The sequence below is a fragment of the Vicugna pacos genome, chromosome 30 (assembly GCF_048564905.1).
Source record: "Vicugna pacos chromosome 30, VicPac4, whole genome shotgun sequence".
Classification (NCBI taxonomy): domain Eukaryota; kingdom Metazoa; phylum Chordata; class Mammalia; order Artiodactyla; family Camelidae; genus Vicugna; species Vicugna pacos.
The window spans coordinates 21,496,043-21,516,201 of NC_133016.1; the positions used below are offsets into that span (position 1 = coordinate 21,496,043).

General features: G+C 43.1%; 1 protein-coding gene across 1 annotated transcript in view; it reads right to left on the bottom strand.

Moving 5' to 3' along the window:
• The window catches only part of PSTPIP2 (proline-serine-threonine phosphatase interacting protein 2), a 74,396-nt gene extending 64,705 nt beyond the window's left edge, over positions 1 to 9,691 (bottom strand). Inside the window, exon 1 of the mRNA XM_072952287.1 lies at positions 9,571 to 9,691. Coding sequence (XP_072808388.1) covers positions 9,571 to 9,603 — 33 coding nt within the window. The 5' untranslated portion in view covers positions 9,604 to 9,691. The remainder of the gene's footprint in view (positions 1 to 9,570) is intronic.
• Between the last annotated feature and the right edge of the window lie 10,468 nt (positions 9,692 to 20,159).

Here is a 20,159-nt window from a genome sequence, read left to right on the forward strand (position 1 = left end):
TTCAAATATCTGTAGTAAGTGACAAAGAGTATCTTTATCATTTTTTAAAACTTGTGTAGATTTATAAGTAAAGCATGAAGAAGGAAATAAAACCATTTTTAAAAGAGGAAATACAACACAAAAATAAATGTTCACTCTCCCTAGTGATAAAAACACAAATGAAACTTTAATAAGGCATTTGCTTTGGCTTATTAAATGGGTGGAGAAAAAACCACACTGGCCATGACTGATGTAGTGAAACTGGTATCTTCAGGTATTACTGGGAACACTGAGGATACATCTGCCCTTTAGGAAATCAGTTCAGTTTCACACATCAAAAGTTTTAAATGTCCTACTGGTTTTCCTTAATTGAAGTATAGTTGGTGTACAATGTTGTGTTAATTTCTGGTGTACAGAATAGTGATTCAGTTACACATATATATACTCCTTTTCATATTCTTTTTCATTATAGGTATTGAATACAGTTTTCAGTGCTCTACAGAGGGACCTCGCTGTTGAAATATTTTATATATAGTAGTTAATATCTGCAAATCCCAAACTCCGAATTTATCTCTCCATCACCCCCTTCCCTGGTAACCACAATTTTGTTTTCTATGTCTGTGAGTCTTTCTCTTTTGTAAATAAGTTCATTTGTGTGTTTTTTCAGATTCCACGATATCATGTGATATTTTTCTTTTTCTTTCTGGCTTAGTTCACTTAGTATGATGATCTCCAGGTCCATCCATGTTGCTGCAAATGGTATTATTTTATTCTTTTTTATGGATGAGTAGTATTCTGTTGTAAATGTATATCACATCTTCTTTATCCAGTCTTCTGTTGATGGACACCTAGGTTGCTTCCATGTCTTAGCTATTGAATATAGTGTTGCTGTGAACATTGGGGTGCATATATCTTTTCAAATTGGAGTTCCCTCTGGATATATGCCCAGGAGTGGGATTGCAGGATCACATGGTAAGTCTATCTTTAGTTTTTTAAGGAATCTCCATCCTGTTTTCCATAATGGCTGCCCCAAACTACATTCCCACCAACAGTGTAGGAGGGTTCCCTTTTCTCCACAGCCTCTCCAGCATTTATTGTTTGTTAAATGTCTTTCTGTTAATAAACTCTATCTTCAATCATTTAACAGATACTACTGTGAATCCATTATGTACCAGGCATTAACCCAGATGCCGCTGGAGGAATGAGACAGAAGTGTGGGTCCTGACACTATGGATAGCCGTGCCAGCCCTGGAATGACCAGCTGGGGACTCTGTGTGTGAGAGATAAACACTGTCCTTGTCTAGGCCATTGTTGTTGGCGGTTTTCTATTACTCGTGGCTGAACCTAATCTCATTTCCACAGAAGCTAAGTGAGCTTTCACCAGCTGGCGTCTGGTTTCTTAAAGGAGGAGCAGGCAAGCTCATCAAAACAGAAGAAGAAGGTGGGAGGGAAGTGGAGGTCTGAGTCGAGAGGAACACAAAAGCACACAAACCAAAAGAGAAAATAATAGGTGTTGGTGAGGATATGAAGAAACAGGAACCTCTTCTGCACTGTTGGTGAGACTGCAAAACAGCACAGTCACTGTGGGAAACATACGGCAGTTCCTCAAACAATTAAAAATAGCATTATTGTATGATCCGGCAATTACAATTCCGGAATTGAAAGCAGGACCTTGAAGAAATATTTGTACACCCATGTTCACAGCAGTATTATTCACAGTAACTAAAACATGGAAGCAATTCAAGTGTCTGTTGACAGATGAACGGATAAGCATGATGTGGTATGTACACACAACGGAATATATCTCAGCTTAAAAAGTGAGGAAATTCTGACATTTATGCCACAATGCAGGTGAGCCTTGAGGACATTACACTAAGTGAAATAAGCCAGTCATGAAAAGACAAGTACTCTATGACTCCACTTACATGAGTTACTTTCAATAGTCAAAATCACAAAGAGAGAAATATACTGGAGCTTGCCAGGGGCTGAGGGAGGGGACAACGGGGAGTTACTGCTTCATGGGTACAGACTTTCAGTTTTACAAGATGAAAAGAACTATGAGGGTGGATGGTGGTGATGGTTGCACAACAATGTGAGTGTATTTAACACCATTGAACTGTACACTCAAAAAAGGTTAAGGTGGTAAATTTTATGTTATGTGTATTTTACCATAATTTTTTTAATGTGGTATCAGACTAAGAAAAAGGCAATGCAATTAGTTAAATATGTGCGATTCAGTTGCATGCCCCTGAATATTATGTGTCATGCAGGGAGTGAAGGGCGGTGGGGGGCACCTTTTAACATCAAGTAGGCGAGAGTTCAGTGTTCATTTATTCACGTGTTAAACATTTTTGGAGCACATACTCTGTTCTCAGAACTGTTTCAAGCTCTAGGGACACAGAGGTAAATAAGATAGAAGCTGATCCTAGTCTAGCAAGGCAGGCAAGCCAGGAAACATGATTAAACATAAGAGTGATAAGTGTGCTGTTGGAAATACGCAAGAGACTTTCAGAAAAAGTCTCCTAGCCAAGACCTGGAGGCAGGAGTAGAGGTCAATGCAAAGGCTTGGGGGGTCAGGAGGGGGGTGGGATCAACACTTCCCTACCCTCTTCCCCAACCCCTTGGGATGTAGCAAGTAGTTTCCCGTGGCCTCACTTCCCAGTGTGAATGCTGAGGGTGTGAGGAGGGGTCAGCCATCCTCCATCACTACAACTTTCCTTGTTCTTCACTCTGTATGTGTGCGCGCATCTCTCCTCTCCTAAAATATAGTTGTAAAAACAGTGCTGTCATTGAGGTACGTGGCACTCACAGCACCATTCTTGGGGATCAATAAAAGCACTTGAAACTGGAAACTACCCACCCCCCATAAACAAAGAGTAGTATGTTTAAAGAATGAACAGTCATCTGTGAAAAACTAACATTTAAGATCACGGCAGTCCTTAAGGAAAAAAATCATGGCAAGTAAGTAGAGCATTTAAATATCTAAGAATACTCTTTTGTTATATTTTCACAAGTATTTAGCTGTGATCATTTCTGTGAAAAAGAAAGTCTCTACCACAATAAAGCTGTTTTAAAAATCTAAATGTAATCAATATTGGATATTAAATTTTATTAAATATTTTTCAGATATACAAAAAAAAGCAAGCAAGCAAGAAAGTCTTCACTTGGCTTCTAATCCCACTAACACAGTTCAGGGTGGCCTGGTCAGAGCTAATGCAAAGGCCACATCTGAGCTGGGAGGCCCTTTAATAGTTTCCGAAGAGAGAAATTGGTGAAGGTTACGGATTCGTGCACTGGGGTTTAACACTGCGCTGGGCTGCCCTGCGCCTCCTCACACATACAGATGGTGTACAGCGTTTAAGACAGAGCATCAGGGCTGATTGAGGACAAGTTGTCCTCTTCTCATGAAGAGCAAGCCCATATCTGAAATCTGCTCATTGACCCTTGTCTTAACTTCGGCCCAAAACGCACAAAGTAGGATACAGTTAGTCCCAGAGAGCAGGTTTAAACAAGCGGGCCAACACTCTACAGTGCTGAGATGTGGTACTCAGCTACTGCTTCTACGAGAAGTCGGCTCCTCCCCTCTCCTCACATATGTGCTGTTTGGGAAGCAAGGCGCCTCCAGCCGACCCGAGGCAGGTCCCGCAGAACACTGGCACCCAAAGTGTCTGGTTTCCTGCTGCCTCACTGTTCTGGAGTGAGATCCCATGGCTCAGCAATCTTTATGGATTTTCATCATGTGTAAGAGTATTTGAACTCCTGGCAACAATATCTTTATTAACTTAAAGCATTTATTTCGTTGGAAAATTTTAAGAGTTTTATATTTTTAAAAATTATAATGGCTGTCATTCTACGAAGCTAACCAACAGTTCCTCTTATTTGAAGTTCCTTTCTTGTCACAGCTGGAGATTTCTAGTGCAGGCGAGGCAAGAAAAAAGTCAGCTACTTCCATTAATGCCAAAACTAAGATGATATTTGTGCTGTGACAAAATATGGACAAAACTGGACATTCTGATAAAACTTAGGAGATAGTGAGAATCACAGAAATTAATTGCAAAATTATCTATTCGTTGTACAACAAAGAGAGGTATTTTGGATATTCCGTACATTTGGATAGAACCCATATTTTGCGTTAACTGGCTGATAACATCTAGAGATGCTTTCACCAGAAAAATCCATGAATTCACATGCATTCATACACACACCAAGTGTGCACATACCAAGTCTTTCTGACTTCAGAATGAACTTAAACTATATGTATTTATTTATCTATGCGTGTGTTGAGTATATTTTTAGGCCTCTACTATAATGGGTATCTGAGATACCGAACTCTGAACTCTACATTCACTATGTAAGTCCAATCTATGAATAAACTGTTGTTGGGGAGGGGAGCCTGATATACTAGTGCATGAAAAAAGTCTCTAATATTGGGGGAGGGTATAGCTCAAGTGGTAGAGTGCATGCTTAGCATGCTTGAGATCCTGGGTTCAATCCCCAGTACCTCCTCTAAATAAAGTAAAACCTAATTACCTCCTGCTGCCAATTAAAAATAAATACTTAATTAAAAAAAAGAAAAGAAAAAAGTCTCTGATAAAGGTGAAGAATTCTTCCTCACCAAAAAAAAAAAAAAGGAATTAGAAAGTCCAGAAAAAAAATGAATGGAGATCTAATCATAATATACTATTTAGCTTTGAAATAAACTTTACATGTTGTGACAATCTAACTAGTGACTATTGTTTTTCATTAATGAGCCTTTTGGAAACATTGAGATTCTTAAAGAATATGCTTGCATTATCTTGATTTTTTTCAGTTTGTTAACAAACTTTCATTTCCTTTCCACTTGTTCAGGTTTTGTTTTATATATTTCAATAAGAATTTCTCATTTTCCCTAAAAGATGGGTCCTATGCCTCTTATTAAAATTTTCAGAAGCTAAAACAAGAAAAAGGAATTTTTTATCATTATTTAAAGACAGAGCCTACTGGCTGCTCTCGGAAGAGTGAACTGGACAGGGTGATGATCAGCGACTTTACCTTGCGTTTGCCACCAGGCAGGACTATACAAAACAGCCCTCCTGGTGTGTTTCTAAGCTCTGGTTTCTGAGGGGGAGTATTTAAAAAGAAAAGCAACAGCCTGTACACTGTATAAAATAGCACATGGAGTGAGCATGAAGGGTCTGTGGGATAACCTGTTTTCTTCCTTGTTTATTTAAGAAAAAAAGGCAGCGTCCCACAGTGTACAGAGAAAAGTCACAGAGCAAAGCCAGATGCAGCACCAGCTCAAGTTCTACTAAGACCCAGGATGACCAGATTCCAAGGTGGTCAGAGATCTGGAGCAGAGGGACAGCCGTAGGTGGCCAGAGGTAATGAGCAAGTTCAGACGGCCCAAACCTTCCGGGGCCATTCCCCAGGCAGCGCAGGGAGAGGCCACGCCCACTGTGGGTGCAGGGGTCGGGGAGGGCAGTGCAGGACGGGGACCGTGCTGGCCTGGGCCAAGAGCGGTGAGAATCAGGCAGGCCTGGTCAAAGTAAGAATCTAGAGGACAGACAGGTACAGGCTGGGTCTCACACCAGAGTGAGGAATGTGGGGATTTCCTGGGGTGGGAGGCCACCTTCCTCTTCCGAAGCAGGTTCCACTGCACCTGTCCCCAGTGATCACGGGCCAAAGGCTGGGATTTTCCCTCTACTGTGGCCTATTTCCCTGGAACTCTGGAAACCACATCCATGGTCACTCTCTTGTTCTGACAAGGTACCACCAACATTAACCAAGAGAAACTACCCGCTTAACCACACGGTCACAAAGGCACACCTAGGACCACTGGGTGAGAAATAGGACAGGCATGTTTGTGTCAGGCAAACTCAGCTGGGAACCATTCCAATTTTGAAGAACACTGAGTATTCGCTTTTCAAGCAGATCCACTGAAAGCTTCCTTTAAACAAGTTTTCCGCTAGGCATTTGTCTACGATTATGTATAAAGTATGTGCTGACTCGTACTTTTTCTGCAACGTGTACCTAATTTCCGATGGGCCTCTTGGCTTCCATGGAACCTTCCTCTCCTGGATCTGTGATGGCTCCTGCGAGGACTGAATCCCTACACCTCTGCCTCTCTTTATCTGTTCCCTCCCTCCCTGTGTCTAAACACAGGTATTCACCAAGAGAGCTTCTCTGGGGACCTCTTATCTGTTGATTCTTTCTTCTGGAGTGACCATCACCCATTTCTTTAAACTGTCGCTCTGTGCTGATAAAAGCTGACAATCACAAGTGCTCGCTATGTGCCAGGCACATACTGAACTCTGATTGAATCCTCACAGCAGCCCTATAAGTAGACACTGTTATTAGCCTCATTTTTATACATGGAAAACCTTAGTCTTGGGGAGCTGAAGTCACCTGCCCAAGGTCACCCAGCTATAAGGGACAGACCTAGGATCCAAACTTGGCCTGATGACCTCAGAGCCTCTGCTGGTGACTGATGACCCTTCTGTTCATTATGCTGTTCTATGCACTCTCTTGCCTGGACACCCTTTCCAAGGTGCCAGGGCCATCTCCACCAGCCTCTCAAATCCAGAATGTTGACCACCAGACATCAGAGCACACTCATTGACATGTTCGCATTGGTTGTTAAAATATTAAAATACTCCCAGTCCCTGCTGCCTGGCAGCCTGTTCCCGCCCCAAGCCCTCCCCATATCCAGCAACCCTGGCATGGTCCTGGGGGCGGTGATTGCCAGGGAGGGTGGTTCAGGGTGGTGCAGCCTTGGTCCTCGCCAGTGCTACCCCTGTGGTTAAATATTGTTAATATCACTTCTGCCTCCTCCTCCTCCTTCTTTCCTCACAAACTAGCTCCTCATTCTGACTTCCTTATTTCTGGGGCCCGCACCTCACTCTCCAGCTGACCTTACACAGAGCATCCTCCGAGCCCTCCTATCCTCTCCCCTATGACTCCGCTCCAATTAGTGACCTTGTCCTGTGGCTTTATCCTCTTCCACCCTCTGCCCTTCCTCCTGTCTGTCTCCTCCTGTCCCTTCCCTATGATTTCCACCCTGGAACAGACCCTTTCTACCCCTGTTTTCTTGGCCCCTGCCAGACTCTCCCATCTCCCTCCCCTTCCTTCTCTGCATCCCTGAGAACAGGTATTCAAGGCCAAAGCCTGCCCTCCCTGCCGGCTTCCTCCTGAGGAAGCCACCTTCAAGCCAAGGGGGTGATCCTACCCTTGCAAATGCCACCTTCATTAGAGCTCCTCATACAGAGAAGGTATTTAAAATATTTATTTAATTCAATCAGCTGATGCCCACTTGTGTTTCCAAAGTTTTCTACCTTAATCACAACCTTCTTGTCCTTGAAGCAGGAAAGTTATTTCCATCCCCTCGGTGCTAACAACAGCCTTGACCCACCCCTACCTCTGAGAGCGGGAGAGCCTTGCAGGCAGCCCTGAGGTCTCCAGTGGTTTCCCTTCTGCCCCTTTTCTCCCAAATCTAAGCTGACTGTCCCATCTGCCCAATTTCTGAGCATCCATATGCCAAGTACCATCTCAGTGCTGGGGGCTCAGTGGATGTGGTACCCAGTGCAACCCCTCCTCCCCTCCACAATAGCTCATGGTTAGAGCTGAAGGAGAAAGATATTCACACGAAGAGGCAAATGGTGGTCCACCATCTATCTACCTCCCACAGCGCCAAAGGGATGCTCTTGCTGAGCCCCAGCCCTGTCGAAAGCACTCACTGAGCGTTTGGTCCATGCAGAGTCCTGCTCCACTATCTGATAGCTCTACTGCCTTGGGAATATTGCTTAACCTCTCTGCCACTCAGTTTCCTCATCTGTAAAATGGGATAGTTGATAAGATACTCCATAGGGCAGATGTGAGACTTAAATGGTATGTGTTTAGAACCGTGCTTGCCACAGATTCTATACACAGGAAACTTAGCTATTATTGTTAGCTTTATATTATTTGACAAAGTATTACAGGAAATTAGAGATGAAAGATACCTCTGCAAACTATCTCTCAGGATTTCATATCTTCTGAAAGTATAAGCTCAGAGGAAAATAAAGTATAAATCCAGAAAGTTCTCTCCCTTGGACCTTCACCCAACCTCTAACTCCCAACCCAGACCTCCTGTCTGCCCCCTCCCCTAGCCACATCTACGAGTCTGCGTTGGGGACAGCTGGGGGGCTGCTTTAGTGTGGCCTGGGAGCCTCTAAGGATGAAGGCTACAGCTCTCACCCCATCTCAAGCCTTGTTGGCCTTACAGATCTAGTAAACTTATTCAACAACTATTTGCTGAGAACCCACTGTGCTTTCAGCCTGTGCGAGGGGCAGTGGCATTGAAAGCCAGTACAGGACCTGTCCACAAGGTGCTCACATGCTTGGAGGCCCTCAAACTCAAAACCAAAAACTGACAAATGCTATGAAGAAACAGAGCATGTGCTATTGGACACAATCAGGAAAGGGTTCCCTAAACAGAAAACACTGGGCAGAGATCTGAAAACTGAGAGTCACACTTGGAGGGGAAGAAAGGCGTCTCTGCCCTGCTTTTTCCCACAATGCCTGTCATGGGACCCAGAAGTCTTATATTCCACCTGAAGAATGCCCAGGCCTCCGTGAGGGCCCGGCTGTAAGGATGCTCACCTTCTCTCCGGAGCTGCCATAGCCCTGCACCCTGGAAAACTCCAGGAAAGGGGGCCTCACACGGCAGAGTCTAAATTGGGTCCCCGAAGCCACATAGCCAGCTTTCTCCACCCAGCAGCCCTCAGTGGGGGATAGGAACTTGCTGGGCAGCTATGAAGCTAAGTGAGGTGCAAGCGGGATTCCAAGTAAGGAGCTGGAGCCGCTTGGCAGTGAGAGGTCAGCCTGGAGGCGTTGCTGACTTCCTGCTGCTGCCCTAAAGGGATGAGGGCGGTTCCCCGGAATGACAAAGTACAGATCGTTGAGAACCTGGGGAGTAAGAGGATGCGGGTGGCGAGGAGAGGGCTGGATAGAGAGGGGCAGGCAGACCTGCTGCCTCCGGGCTGGGCCGGTTCTCGGGCTCGGATGCCCCCACCAGCTCGCAGGGTCTCACACACGCACTGGCCTTCCGGGCGGGGGCAAAGGCTGGGAGAGGCTCAGGAGACGGGGCTCCGGGACAGGGCAGAGCTCCTGCTAGAGAATCCCTCCAGGGTCTGCGGGAGGAAGTCGGGCGCTAACCGGGTCAGACAGGCGGCACGTTTCTGCGGACCTGGAAAGCCCATCAGCCCGATGACGTTGGCCCCGGGTTCTCCACCACATGTCCCCACAAATCCGCTCAGGGCGCAGCCTCCGGGGCCACTGGCGACTCTCCCCGGACGGGTGGCTCCTCCCTTTGGGTCTCGGTTTCCCCAAGTGTGAGGTGAGGGGGAAATGTCCCGACTCTAAGGTGGCTTCCGCTACACCCGTCCGCGGTGTCCGGGGCCGCTGGAGAGGAGCCCGGGGTCCGGACCCCGACGACCCGCGGGCGCACAGGGGACTGAGCGCGGCGCAGACAGAACTGCCCGGGTTCTGTCCCCGAGCACGGGACAGGGGCCCACGGCTCCCCTCGGGGCCCCAGCTCCCGAGCCCGGCGGTGGGCCGCCCGCACTGCCAACTCACCCAAAAGTTCGCCTTGAACAGTGAGCGCGTCATGGTCGGCGCGCCAGGAGCGGAGAGAGCCAGAGCAGGAGCGCCGGGACAACGACAGTCGCAGCCCGGGGAGCTCTGCCGTCAGCCCCGGGCTAAGCCCCGCCCCAAGCCCCGCCCAAGCCCCGCCCCGCCCCGCGCCGCCACGCCCACACCACGCGCACCGCCACGAGCTGAACGGAGGGGTGTCAAGCTACCCCACTCAGTGAGCCCTACATCCCCCGGTCCTTTGGGAGGCCTTTAAGGATTGGAAACCGGTCCTGTCGCCTCCCCGAACTCGGCTCGGTTCCTGCCCAAAGCCCCCTCCTCCCAATTCCTCGAGTTGAAATCCAGGCTCAGCGCGGTGGTGGAAGGACCCCCCGCTTAATTGGAGGTGGTCGCGGGGCCCTGACGTGGGCTCGGTGAAGCCCAAGCATTGTCAACGCTCAGCGGCCGCCATGGGTGGCTACGCTTCGTCGAGTCAAGCGCAGGACCCCAGAGGCACCGCCACAGATAAACCCCTGGGCATATTTTTGTATAAAAGTCGGTGCAGCCACTTTGGAAAACAGTATAAAGATTCCTTTAAAAACTGAAAATGGAGTTACCATATGATCCAGCTCCTGGGCATATATCTGTGGAAAACCTTAATTGGGAAAGTTACCTGCACTTCAATGTTCATAGCAGCACTATTTACAATAGTCAAGACGTGGAAGCAACCTAAATGTCCATTGACAGATGAATGGAAAAGGAAGTTGTGGTATATATGTACAGTGGAATACTACTCAGCCATAAAAAGAATGAAATAATACCATTTGCAGCAACATGGATGGACCTAGGGATTATCATACTTAAGTAAGTCAGATAGAAAAGAACAAATATCCTATGGTATCATTTATATGTGGTATCTAAAATGTGATACAAATGCAGTTATAAAAACAGAAACAGACTCAATAGAAAACAAACTTGTGGTTACCAAAGGGAAAAGGGGGAGGAAGAATTAGGAGTTTGGGATTAGCAGATACAAACTACTATATATAAAATAAACAACAAGGTCCTCCTGCATAGCACAGGGAACTATATTCAGTATCTTGTAATAACCTGTAATGGAAAAGAATACATAAATAAAAAACTGAATCACTATGCTGCACACCAGAAACTAATACAGCATTGTAAATCAGCTGTACTTCAATTTTTTTTTTAAAAAGTCACGGAAAAGTCATTAATACTATTTTCCCTTTACACCATGTTCATCAGTGGGGTGTCTGGGAGCTTAGCTCCTCCCCAACTCTTGCCCATTCTCAGGATCCAGACCCGAGACCCTTTTCCAACAATCCCACTCCAGCAGTAGGAGCCCCAAGCTTCCTTCCTCTTCCTCCACTCTTGTAATATAACACCCTCATAAACATAAAACAGGGCAAAAGTCAGACCCATTCCTGCTTTGTAGTAATATGGCACTCTGGTACAAAATACATGCCCTCACTCCAGGGATAGATCCATTCAAGGAAAGGGGGATGAAGGTCAAGAGCACCAAGACAGAGTTCTCAAGCCCAGCCCGCAACCCCAGGCCTGGAGAGGCAAGCTTTGTCTCTGAGCCGGTTTTAGCTTGGTCCAGACACAGTAAAAGGATACTTGCTGAGGTACAGTAAAGGACAGCTGGAAGGTTCTGCCTAGTAATACCAGCCCACCACTCCTCCCACTGTGATTAAATCCCACCTGTATAGTCACCCACAACAACAAAGATGGAGAGGTGGCCTCCAGCCCTGGTTGTGCATCTCTTTGGAAAGCAGTGAGGTTAGAAGGAAGGAAGGGAAGCACCATTAGGGGCAGCAGAGGCCACGGTGGGCGTCAAGGCCGGCTAAACAACAGGAGGGGTAAGAAACAGCGCCAACTAGGGAAATGAAAGACGCTGAAGTGCCACAGACAGCATCAAAGTTTTTCCTGGAAGTTTTGGATATTTGGAACAAATATTTTAGATACAATTCTAACTGTAAGTTTTAACATTTGTTTTGTAACTTCTCACATTTCATTGTGCTTGATTTTCGAAGCTCAGACCCCAAAGACCCCTGAATTTTAACTCTCTTCCACCACCTGGTGGTAAGATTGCAAATTGCAAATCGTTGTCCACACTGCCAGAAATGACCCCTCATTCGTTTCTCATTTATTAAACTCATCACCTGGACGGGTGTTGTCACTAAAAAGACAAGTAATATGTGTACTATCTCCAAGGGCCTATAACAAGTTTGGTATATTTTACTAACGAAGTTAAATAAGACTACCACAACAATTATAGAATAATGAAATTTAATGATCAATACATTTAACTACTGTTAATACTTTGGCATTCTCTCTCTCAATAATATACATTCCCATTATTAAGCTCTTACTGTACATAAAATTTTGAGCCTTGCTTTTGTAACTTAACAATATTTCACTAGTATTTTCTAAAGTCTCAAATACATTTTTTCCAACAAAAAGTTTGATGGCACAGGTAAAAATTGAAAATCTCTGTGAAGAGAAATTTGGCCATTTCATCAAAATTTAAAATGTTCCTATATTTTGACCCAACAATTCCATGCTGAAGAATTTACCCTTCAAATATGTCCTCACATGTGCAAAATGAAATATGTGTAGTTATTTATAGCAGCGTGGTTATTCCAGCAAAAGATTTGAACTCGATGTCATCAGTGAAGAAATAGCTTAATAAATCATGATATATCTATACCATGAAATCATATTCAAGCATTAAAAAAGTGAGGAGGCTGTGCGTTTTGATATGGAACAATCACCCAGATATTAAGTGGAAAAAAAAAAACCGAACAAGATGGAAAACAAACTGCTGTTTGGGAGAGGAGGAAAAGGAATAGACACACACACACGTTTTAAATAATCCCTTGTAGGGAGGGGCAGGGGCAGAGGGACATAGCAGGGAGGGTGGCCTACTCTTCACTTCATGCCTTTCTGAACTTCTGACTTTGTACAATATGAGTTTATTTCAACCCCCCCCCCAAAAATTAAAAAGTAAACTCTTCATTATCATTTTTTAACTTCTGCATAATTTCCCATCAAGGGATGCCAATACTTCCTTAGCATTTCCCTAATGCTTTTAGAAATATTACTGTGATAAAGATCTTGTATATAAATCTTTGTTAAAATTCCTCATGTGGAATTACATGTCAAATAATATAACCGTTTTTCTAGGTTTTTGAAATAAAACTGTCAAATTGTTTTCCAGGAAAGTTGTGGAAGAAAGGGAGGCTTCCGCAGAGGGAATTAGGGATCTCTTCACTGAAATAGAATAAATGGATGGTGGGTGGCAAAAAGAACAAATGCCCAGTAAAATCACCAATTTTCCTTTCACGTGTTTTAAACTCTGATCTCTGCATCCCTCTTTCTCACCTTCACCAGTTCTTAGTTTGTCATTCTTTCTTCTTGTCTCTCCTCTCCTCACAAAGCCACGTTTCCCTATTGCCCATCAGAATTAAGTCCGAAACTCCCCAAAGTGTGTCTCAAGACCTTTCCACCCCTGACCTTTCCCACTTCATTCGCTGTCTTTCTACCATCCCCTCAGCCCAGGGCAGTCAGGCTTTCTGTCCTGCTGCCCCATCTCTGCTCCTGCTCCGCAGGCTGCCTGGGTGCTCATCCTTCTGCTCAAGTTCCAGCTCATCACCACTTCTCCGGCCCTCAGGTCTTCTCACTTCTTGAATTTCTAGAACTTGTCATCCTTATCACACAAACTAGCCCTTAATAAAATATGATTTATATCCTTATGTTCTTTTCTAATTTGTTTCTCTTGGATGGTTTACCTTCCCAAGAAGACTGCAAAGCACCTCAAGATAAGGATGGTAGTTTCTCGTGTCCTCACATAGATCAAACAGTGCTGAGCCAGCCAGGGAACTCAATACGTTCTGAGTATCAACAGTAGTACTAATTTTTACTTCAGCTTCCATAGTCTGATCCCTCCCTTCCAGGAGACACGGGCAAAGCTGGCCACGTAGTGAAAGCCAGGATCCCAGGACCAGGACCTGGACAAGGAGAGGCCATGGCACAAAAGCACCAGAGGGCAGGAGCGCGTTGTGTGATTAGAACTGCCAAGTCAGTGGCAAAAGCAGAGAGGCTGGATTTTGTCACTAAGATTAGAAGCTGAGTACACTGAGCAGTGGAGCAGAGGGTCAGAACAGGACAGGAATAGAACACAAAGGGAAAGCTTCCAGGAGGCTTCAGTGCACAAGGGCAAGCTGTGTAGTAGGTGAAGTCCGCCCTGGACCAAAACAAGGGTTAGAGTGGTACCACTGCTGGGGCCCAGAGCAGTCACCCACCCCAAAATCGGGCCTCAGTGGAGTTCATTATTTTGAATTAAAATTACCTAAGAAATTGCAAATGCAAGGACACTTTGACCATCCTCTCAACCTCCCTGAAAGCAGGAAATAAATCTTCCATTTGAAAGGTGCCCTCCTGTACCAAGAGGTTGAAAAACATCCTTATCACCAGAGACAGGGAATTCAGAACCAAGAAGCCTGTATAAACAAAACTTCTGTCTTTAATTTACTACCCCAAGCCCAAATTCTGTTTAGATTCACTTATTAAGCACTCAAAGCCTAAGTTTCTTTGTCCTGTCAATTCCTCAAGTTTGTCTAAAAAGTATAAAAACTGCCTGGTTTGGCTACTTCTTATGTCCCAGTTCTGAGACCTCTATGTGCACAAATTAAAATCTGTTAGTTTTTCTCATTAATCTGTCATGTGTCAATTTTATTAGTAGTCCAGTCAAAAGTGGGGGAAGGGGAAATTCTCTCTCCTTGACAACCTCTTAGGATTGGAATTTTCATAAGTGAAAGTGAGTGAGGTAAGGAACTCAGAGGATATGTTCCTGGTCGAAGTAGCTGAAACATGGAAAAACTTTGACAGCCACTGTCACAGAAGACAACCTAGTGCATGTGGGGCTTTTTTTTTTCCATCAAAAGCCATCATTTAAGAGAGTGAAAAGCTAAAGAATAGAAGAGGAAATTTACGATTCATCTGTCCTACAAAGGACTTATATCCAGTATACGTATCTATGTGTGTGTGTGTATATATATGTGTATATATAACTTGTAAAACTAAAAACAAAAAACTAGGACTATTTCTAGGGCTGGGTCAGGAAATAAAATACACAAGGTAAGGTAAGCACAGAGCATCTTGTAGTGCCAATAAATACACATGTACACAAACACCTGCTCAACTGAGGGCACAGCAAAGGAACACATGAGCCAAGTGAAAGAGCCCCCAGTGGCCAAAGCTGAAACAATCTGAAATAAGAAATATACTGGATTATAACCCCAAGTATAAAACGATTAACCATGAGTCCATACGGATCTAAATAGGTACCTGAATACATAATTAAATGAAGAATATACAAATCTTCTGTGCAGAAGAATTCCAAATAATTTATATAGATACTCTACCTTCAAGCAGGTGAGCATAATGTCCCACCCCTTTATTGGGAGGTATGAATAGTGATTTCCTTCCGAAGAATACAGTGTGGAAGGAGATGGAGGGGAGAGTAACCTTACAGCAGAGAAGCCTGACAAATGCTACCTCAGGCCAGTGATCAAGATGAGTGTCAACAGCAATAATTCATGTTGAGAGTATGTACTCCTGATATCATGTGACAAGAATGGTACTTCACCTCTGTAGTTTTCCCTAATTGGAAAAGATACATGCACCCCAGTGTTCATAGCAGCACTATTTACAATAGCCAAGACGTGGAAACAAACAAAGGTCCACTAACAGATGAATGGATAAAGAAAATGTGGTAGACATAGACAATGAAATACTACTCAGCCATTAAAAAGAAATGCTATCTGCAGCAACATGAATGGATCTAGAAACTATTATACTAAGTAGACAGAGAAAGACAAATACCATATACCACTTACATGTGGAATCTAAAATATGATACAAATGAAATTATAAAACAGAAACAGACTCTCAGACATAGAAAACATCTTATGGTTACCACCAGGAAGGATGGGGGTGATAAATTAGGAGTTTGGGGTTAGCAGATACAAATTACTATATATAAAATAGATAAACAACAAGGTCCTAATATATAACAAAAGGAACTATATTCAGTGTCTTGTAATATACCATAATGGAAAAGAATGTGAAAAAGTATATGCGTGTGTGTATGTGTGTGTGTCTGTGTGTCTGTGTACAATTGAATCACTTTGCTGTATACCAGAAAATAACACATTGTAAATCAACTATTCTTCAATAAAAAAAAATATTTTTAATAACCTAATTGATTTCCCTCAAAACTATCAAGGTCATTACAAACAAGGATAGTCTAAGAAACCGTCACAGTCCAGAGGAGCCTGAGGAGATGTGATGACGAACATGGTATCCTAGACGCCATCTTGGAACAGAAAAAGGACATTAACACTAAAAAAACTTCACGGGGGAAAGAAAAGTAAAAAACAAACAAGAAAACAGCAAAGGAAATCTGAATGACGTATGGACCTTAGTCAATAACGATGTATCGATATTGGTTCATTAGCTGTGACAGTATACCACACGACTGTACCATCACGCGGCCTCAGCTCAGGAAGGTCTTCAGGTCAGCTTCCGTTCATGGGCCAGGGCTATGCCGGGCCTGAGTTGATGCCTTGGTCAAATAAAATAGCTTCAGACAGAAACTGTGGAAGCCATCTTTCTAAAATGGATCTTTGGGATTTAACTGGCTAAACGCAGGACCGTGGCGGAGCACGACTGAGGTCAATACTGCATGTTGGTGTCACCCTGCTAACTGTGCCTGTGCAGGAGAGTTAATACAGCAGGGCTGGGGCTGCTGCTATCCCGAGAAAGCCCGCTTGCAATGTTAGCCCCTGACTGACACCTGGGAACTTGATTGGTAAACAGTTCCCAACATTGACATAAAAATGTTCTGCCTAAAGCTATTTGTACAATGTGGCTTACGCTGAACACCTGCTTCCTTCTGGGAGCGTGGAATTTTGGTACATGCTAGGCAGACGGTGCCCATGTGACCAGCCCCAATAAAACCCTTGGGCACAGAATTTCTAATGAGCTTTCTTGGTGGACTGCTAAAATTCACTGCTGGAATATTCAAGTGTCCTGTGTGAATCCCCTAGGAGAGAGCTCGGAAGCCTACACCTGGTTTCCCCCGAAGTTACACCAGGAGCACCTTTCCATTGCTGACTTTGCAATCTATGGTTCACCGTCATATGAGAAGGAACACTTCCCTTGAGAGAATGCCAGCTAGTAAATGGAGAAAGGAATTATAAAATCCCCATTTTACAACTCCCAATGTTATTACTATCCTTCAGGCAAGAATCAATAGATCCTAAAACTACTCAGTAAAACGTGCTGGGAGAGAAAATCAGAGAAATTTTAATATGGACTGCATGTTAGTGAATTAATATTCATTTTCTTAGGTGTAACAGTGGTATTGTGATTATAAAGGTGAGTATCTTTTTGGCTTCCAGTTTAGTGTTTTTTCACCCCACTTTTAATTGAAGTATAGTTGATTTACAATTTTGTGTTAGTTTCTGGTGTACAGCATAGTGATTGTTATTACATATATATAATATATATACACATACATACACACACACACTTTTGCATATTTTTTCATTACATGTCATTGAATACAGTTCCCTGCGCTATACATAGGACCTTGTTGTTTATTTATTCTGTACATGGTAGTTTGTACAAAGATGAATACCTTTATTCTTAGGACACAGATGCTGAAATCTTTTAGCCAAAGTATCAAAACTGTCAGGATGCCTGCAACTTTCCAACGGTTCACCAGAAAAATAAATGAAGTAATGATGGAATAAAGCAAATGCATCAAAATATTAACAAGTGGTATATACTGATGAAGAGTATGTGGGTGTTAATTGCATTATTTTTTCAACTTTTCTTAGGTCTGAGTATTTTCATAATCAAAAAAAAGTAAAGGAGTTAATTTCCAAAATATACAACTCAATACCAAAAAAACCAAAACAACCCAATCAAAAAATGGGCAGAAACCTCAATAGGCATTTCTAAGAGATACAGATGGTCAAACAGGCACATGAAAAGATGTTCAGCATCACTAATTGTTAGAGAAATGCATATCAAAGTACAATGAGGTATCACCTCACACCAGTCAGAATGGCCATCATCAAAAATTCTACAAATAATAAAGGCTGCAGAGGGTGTGGAGAAAAGGGAACCCTCCTACACTGTTGATGGGACTATAAATTGGTGCAGCCACTATGGAAAACAGTATGGAGATTCCTTTAAAAACTAAAAATTAAGTTACCATATGATCCAGCAATCCCATTCCTGTGCATACATCCAGAAAAGATGAAAACTCTAATTCAAAACGTGCACCCCAACGTTCACAGTAGCACTGTTTACAATAGCCAAGATATGGAAGCAACGTAAGTGTCCATCAACAGATGAATGAATAAAGATGTGATACACACACACGCGCACACACATACAAACACGAATACTACTCAGCCATAAAAAATGGTGTGCTGCCATCTGCAGCAACAACGAATGGACCTAGTGAAGTCAGAGAAAGACAAATATTGTTATCACTTACACGTGGAATCTGAAAAACATATAAATGAATTACAAAACTGACTCAGACAGAAAATAAATTTACAGCTACCAAAGGGGAAGGTGGGAGGAGGGGAAACTACTGTGTATAAAATAAACAAGGATTTACTGTCTAGCACAGGGAACTATATCCAGTATCTTATAATAATCTATAATGGAAAAGGTTTTTAAAAGGAATATATACAACTGAATCATTTTGCTGGATACCTGGAACACAGTATTATAAATCAATTACTTCAATACTTCAATCAAAAAATAAAAAGTAAAAAATCTACCTCTTGCTGAAGGCCAATTCCTCCATGAACTCTTTTCTAGTTCTACCAATATTTATCTTTAATCCAAATGGCACTTTGTACTGGTAACTTACTGCATCTTCTTTGTATTTCTATGTAGTAACTACACAGTATTCACTACGTTAAATGTCTCTTGTCCTCCCTCCTTAACCTTAGGTTGTCACTGAGGATCCTTCAGCCTTGCTCACTGTGTCCCCTCTCTAGTGGTCATCTCATAGTTGATGCTCAACAAATGAACTAAGCACTATTTAAAATATGCTTCTCTTACTACTCCTATTATCATAGACTATACCCGAGACATCAGAGGCCTTCTGCAGCGCTAGAAAGACTTTACAATCAAGTAGATTTTAAAATAAAAATCTGAAAGCCATAAAATCTCAAATTTCAAACTCCAGGAGCCATACAAGAAATATTTTATGACAGCCATTTGGCTACCACATAGGAAGGCCATTAGGCAAAGTAATCATGCCTGCCTGTTCAGACCAGCCAGGTGCCCGGGAGCATTCCATCACATTGGTCTAAGCAATTAATGAGAGATGGCATTTGAACCTCAGAATTTGTTGCTCCTGGTTCACTGCTGCAGCAGAAATGTGCTGGGCTTTAGCTCAGTAAAATCAAGGAAAGGGCCACACAGCTTAGAACTGTTGACGTGTTCTAGCACAACTCTTAATTTACATGAACAAAGCCTTAAATGACTTACCAAACTCATACAGCTTGTGGACAGTAGAAACTGAAATCCAAATGTCTAGACTCACAAAAATTCTTTCAGTATCAGTATTGTCTCATTCATTAGACAAATTAAACTAGAACAATTTAAAAATATTCTGTACATAAAAACATCCTACCAGGACTCAGAAAGGAAGGTAAAAATAAGCATGTCAGCTTTTATCAGCTCACAAAGAAATCGTATAAGCAACATTTCTCTTTATCCCAATTGTTTAAATTGTAATGATAAGAGAATTGACTATGGTGAGGTGTGTGACAACACGCGTCCAAAATTCTTATTAGGTGAAATCAATACATCACACATGTTAAAGTCAAGAAGTAGCACAATAAAAACTGCATTATGGAAAAAAAAAAACAAAAACAAGAAACTGCATTATGGAGGTAACTGGCAAAATAAATAAATGACCAGAGGTTAGCTGCTTTTAGAAAGCAGGAAGCAGCTGGGGAGGGACAAGCATACCACTGTTTCTCATCAACAGCCTTGACTTTTTTCTTCTTCAAATCATAAGCCTGTGTTAACAATTTAAAAATATAAAGAGCCCAGAAAAACCTCAATGTGGGTGAAACTTAAATATGACTGTCATGACAGGTATGGTGGGGGCTAAAAGGGGCTGAAAAAACTGGATACGCATACGGAAAAAGGGGGGGGGAGACTTCTGACCTCTAGACAAAAACACAACTCCACACAGATTATGAGGGTCAATCTTACGTGTCAACTTGGCTAGACTATGGTATCCAGTTTTTGGCCAAACACCAGTTTTCATATTGCTGTGAAGGTATTTTTTAGACGTGAATAACACTGAAAATGCAGTAGACTTTGAGTAAAGCCGACTATTCCCCACAGGGGTGGGTCTCACTCAGTTGAAGGCCTTACGAGAAAAACCTGAGGTCCACCGTGGGAGGAGGAATTCCACCTCCAAGTGCAACTCTTCCCTGGGTCTCCAACCGGCCCACCTACCC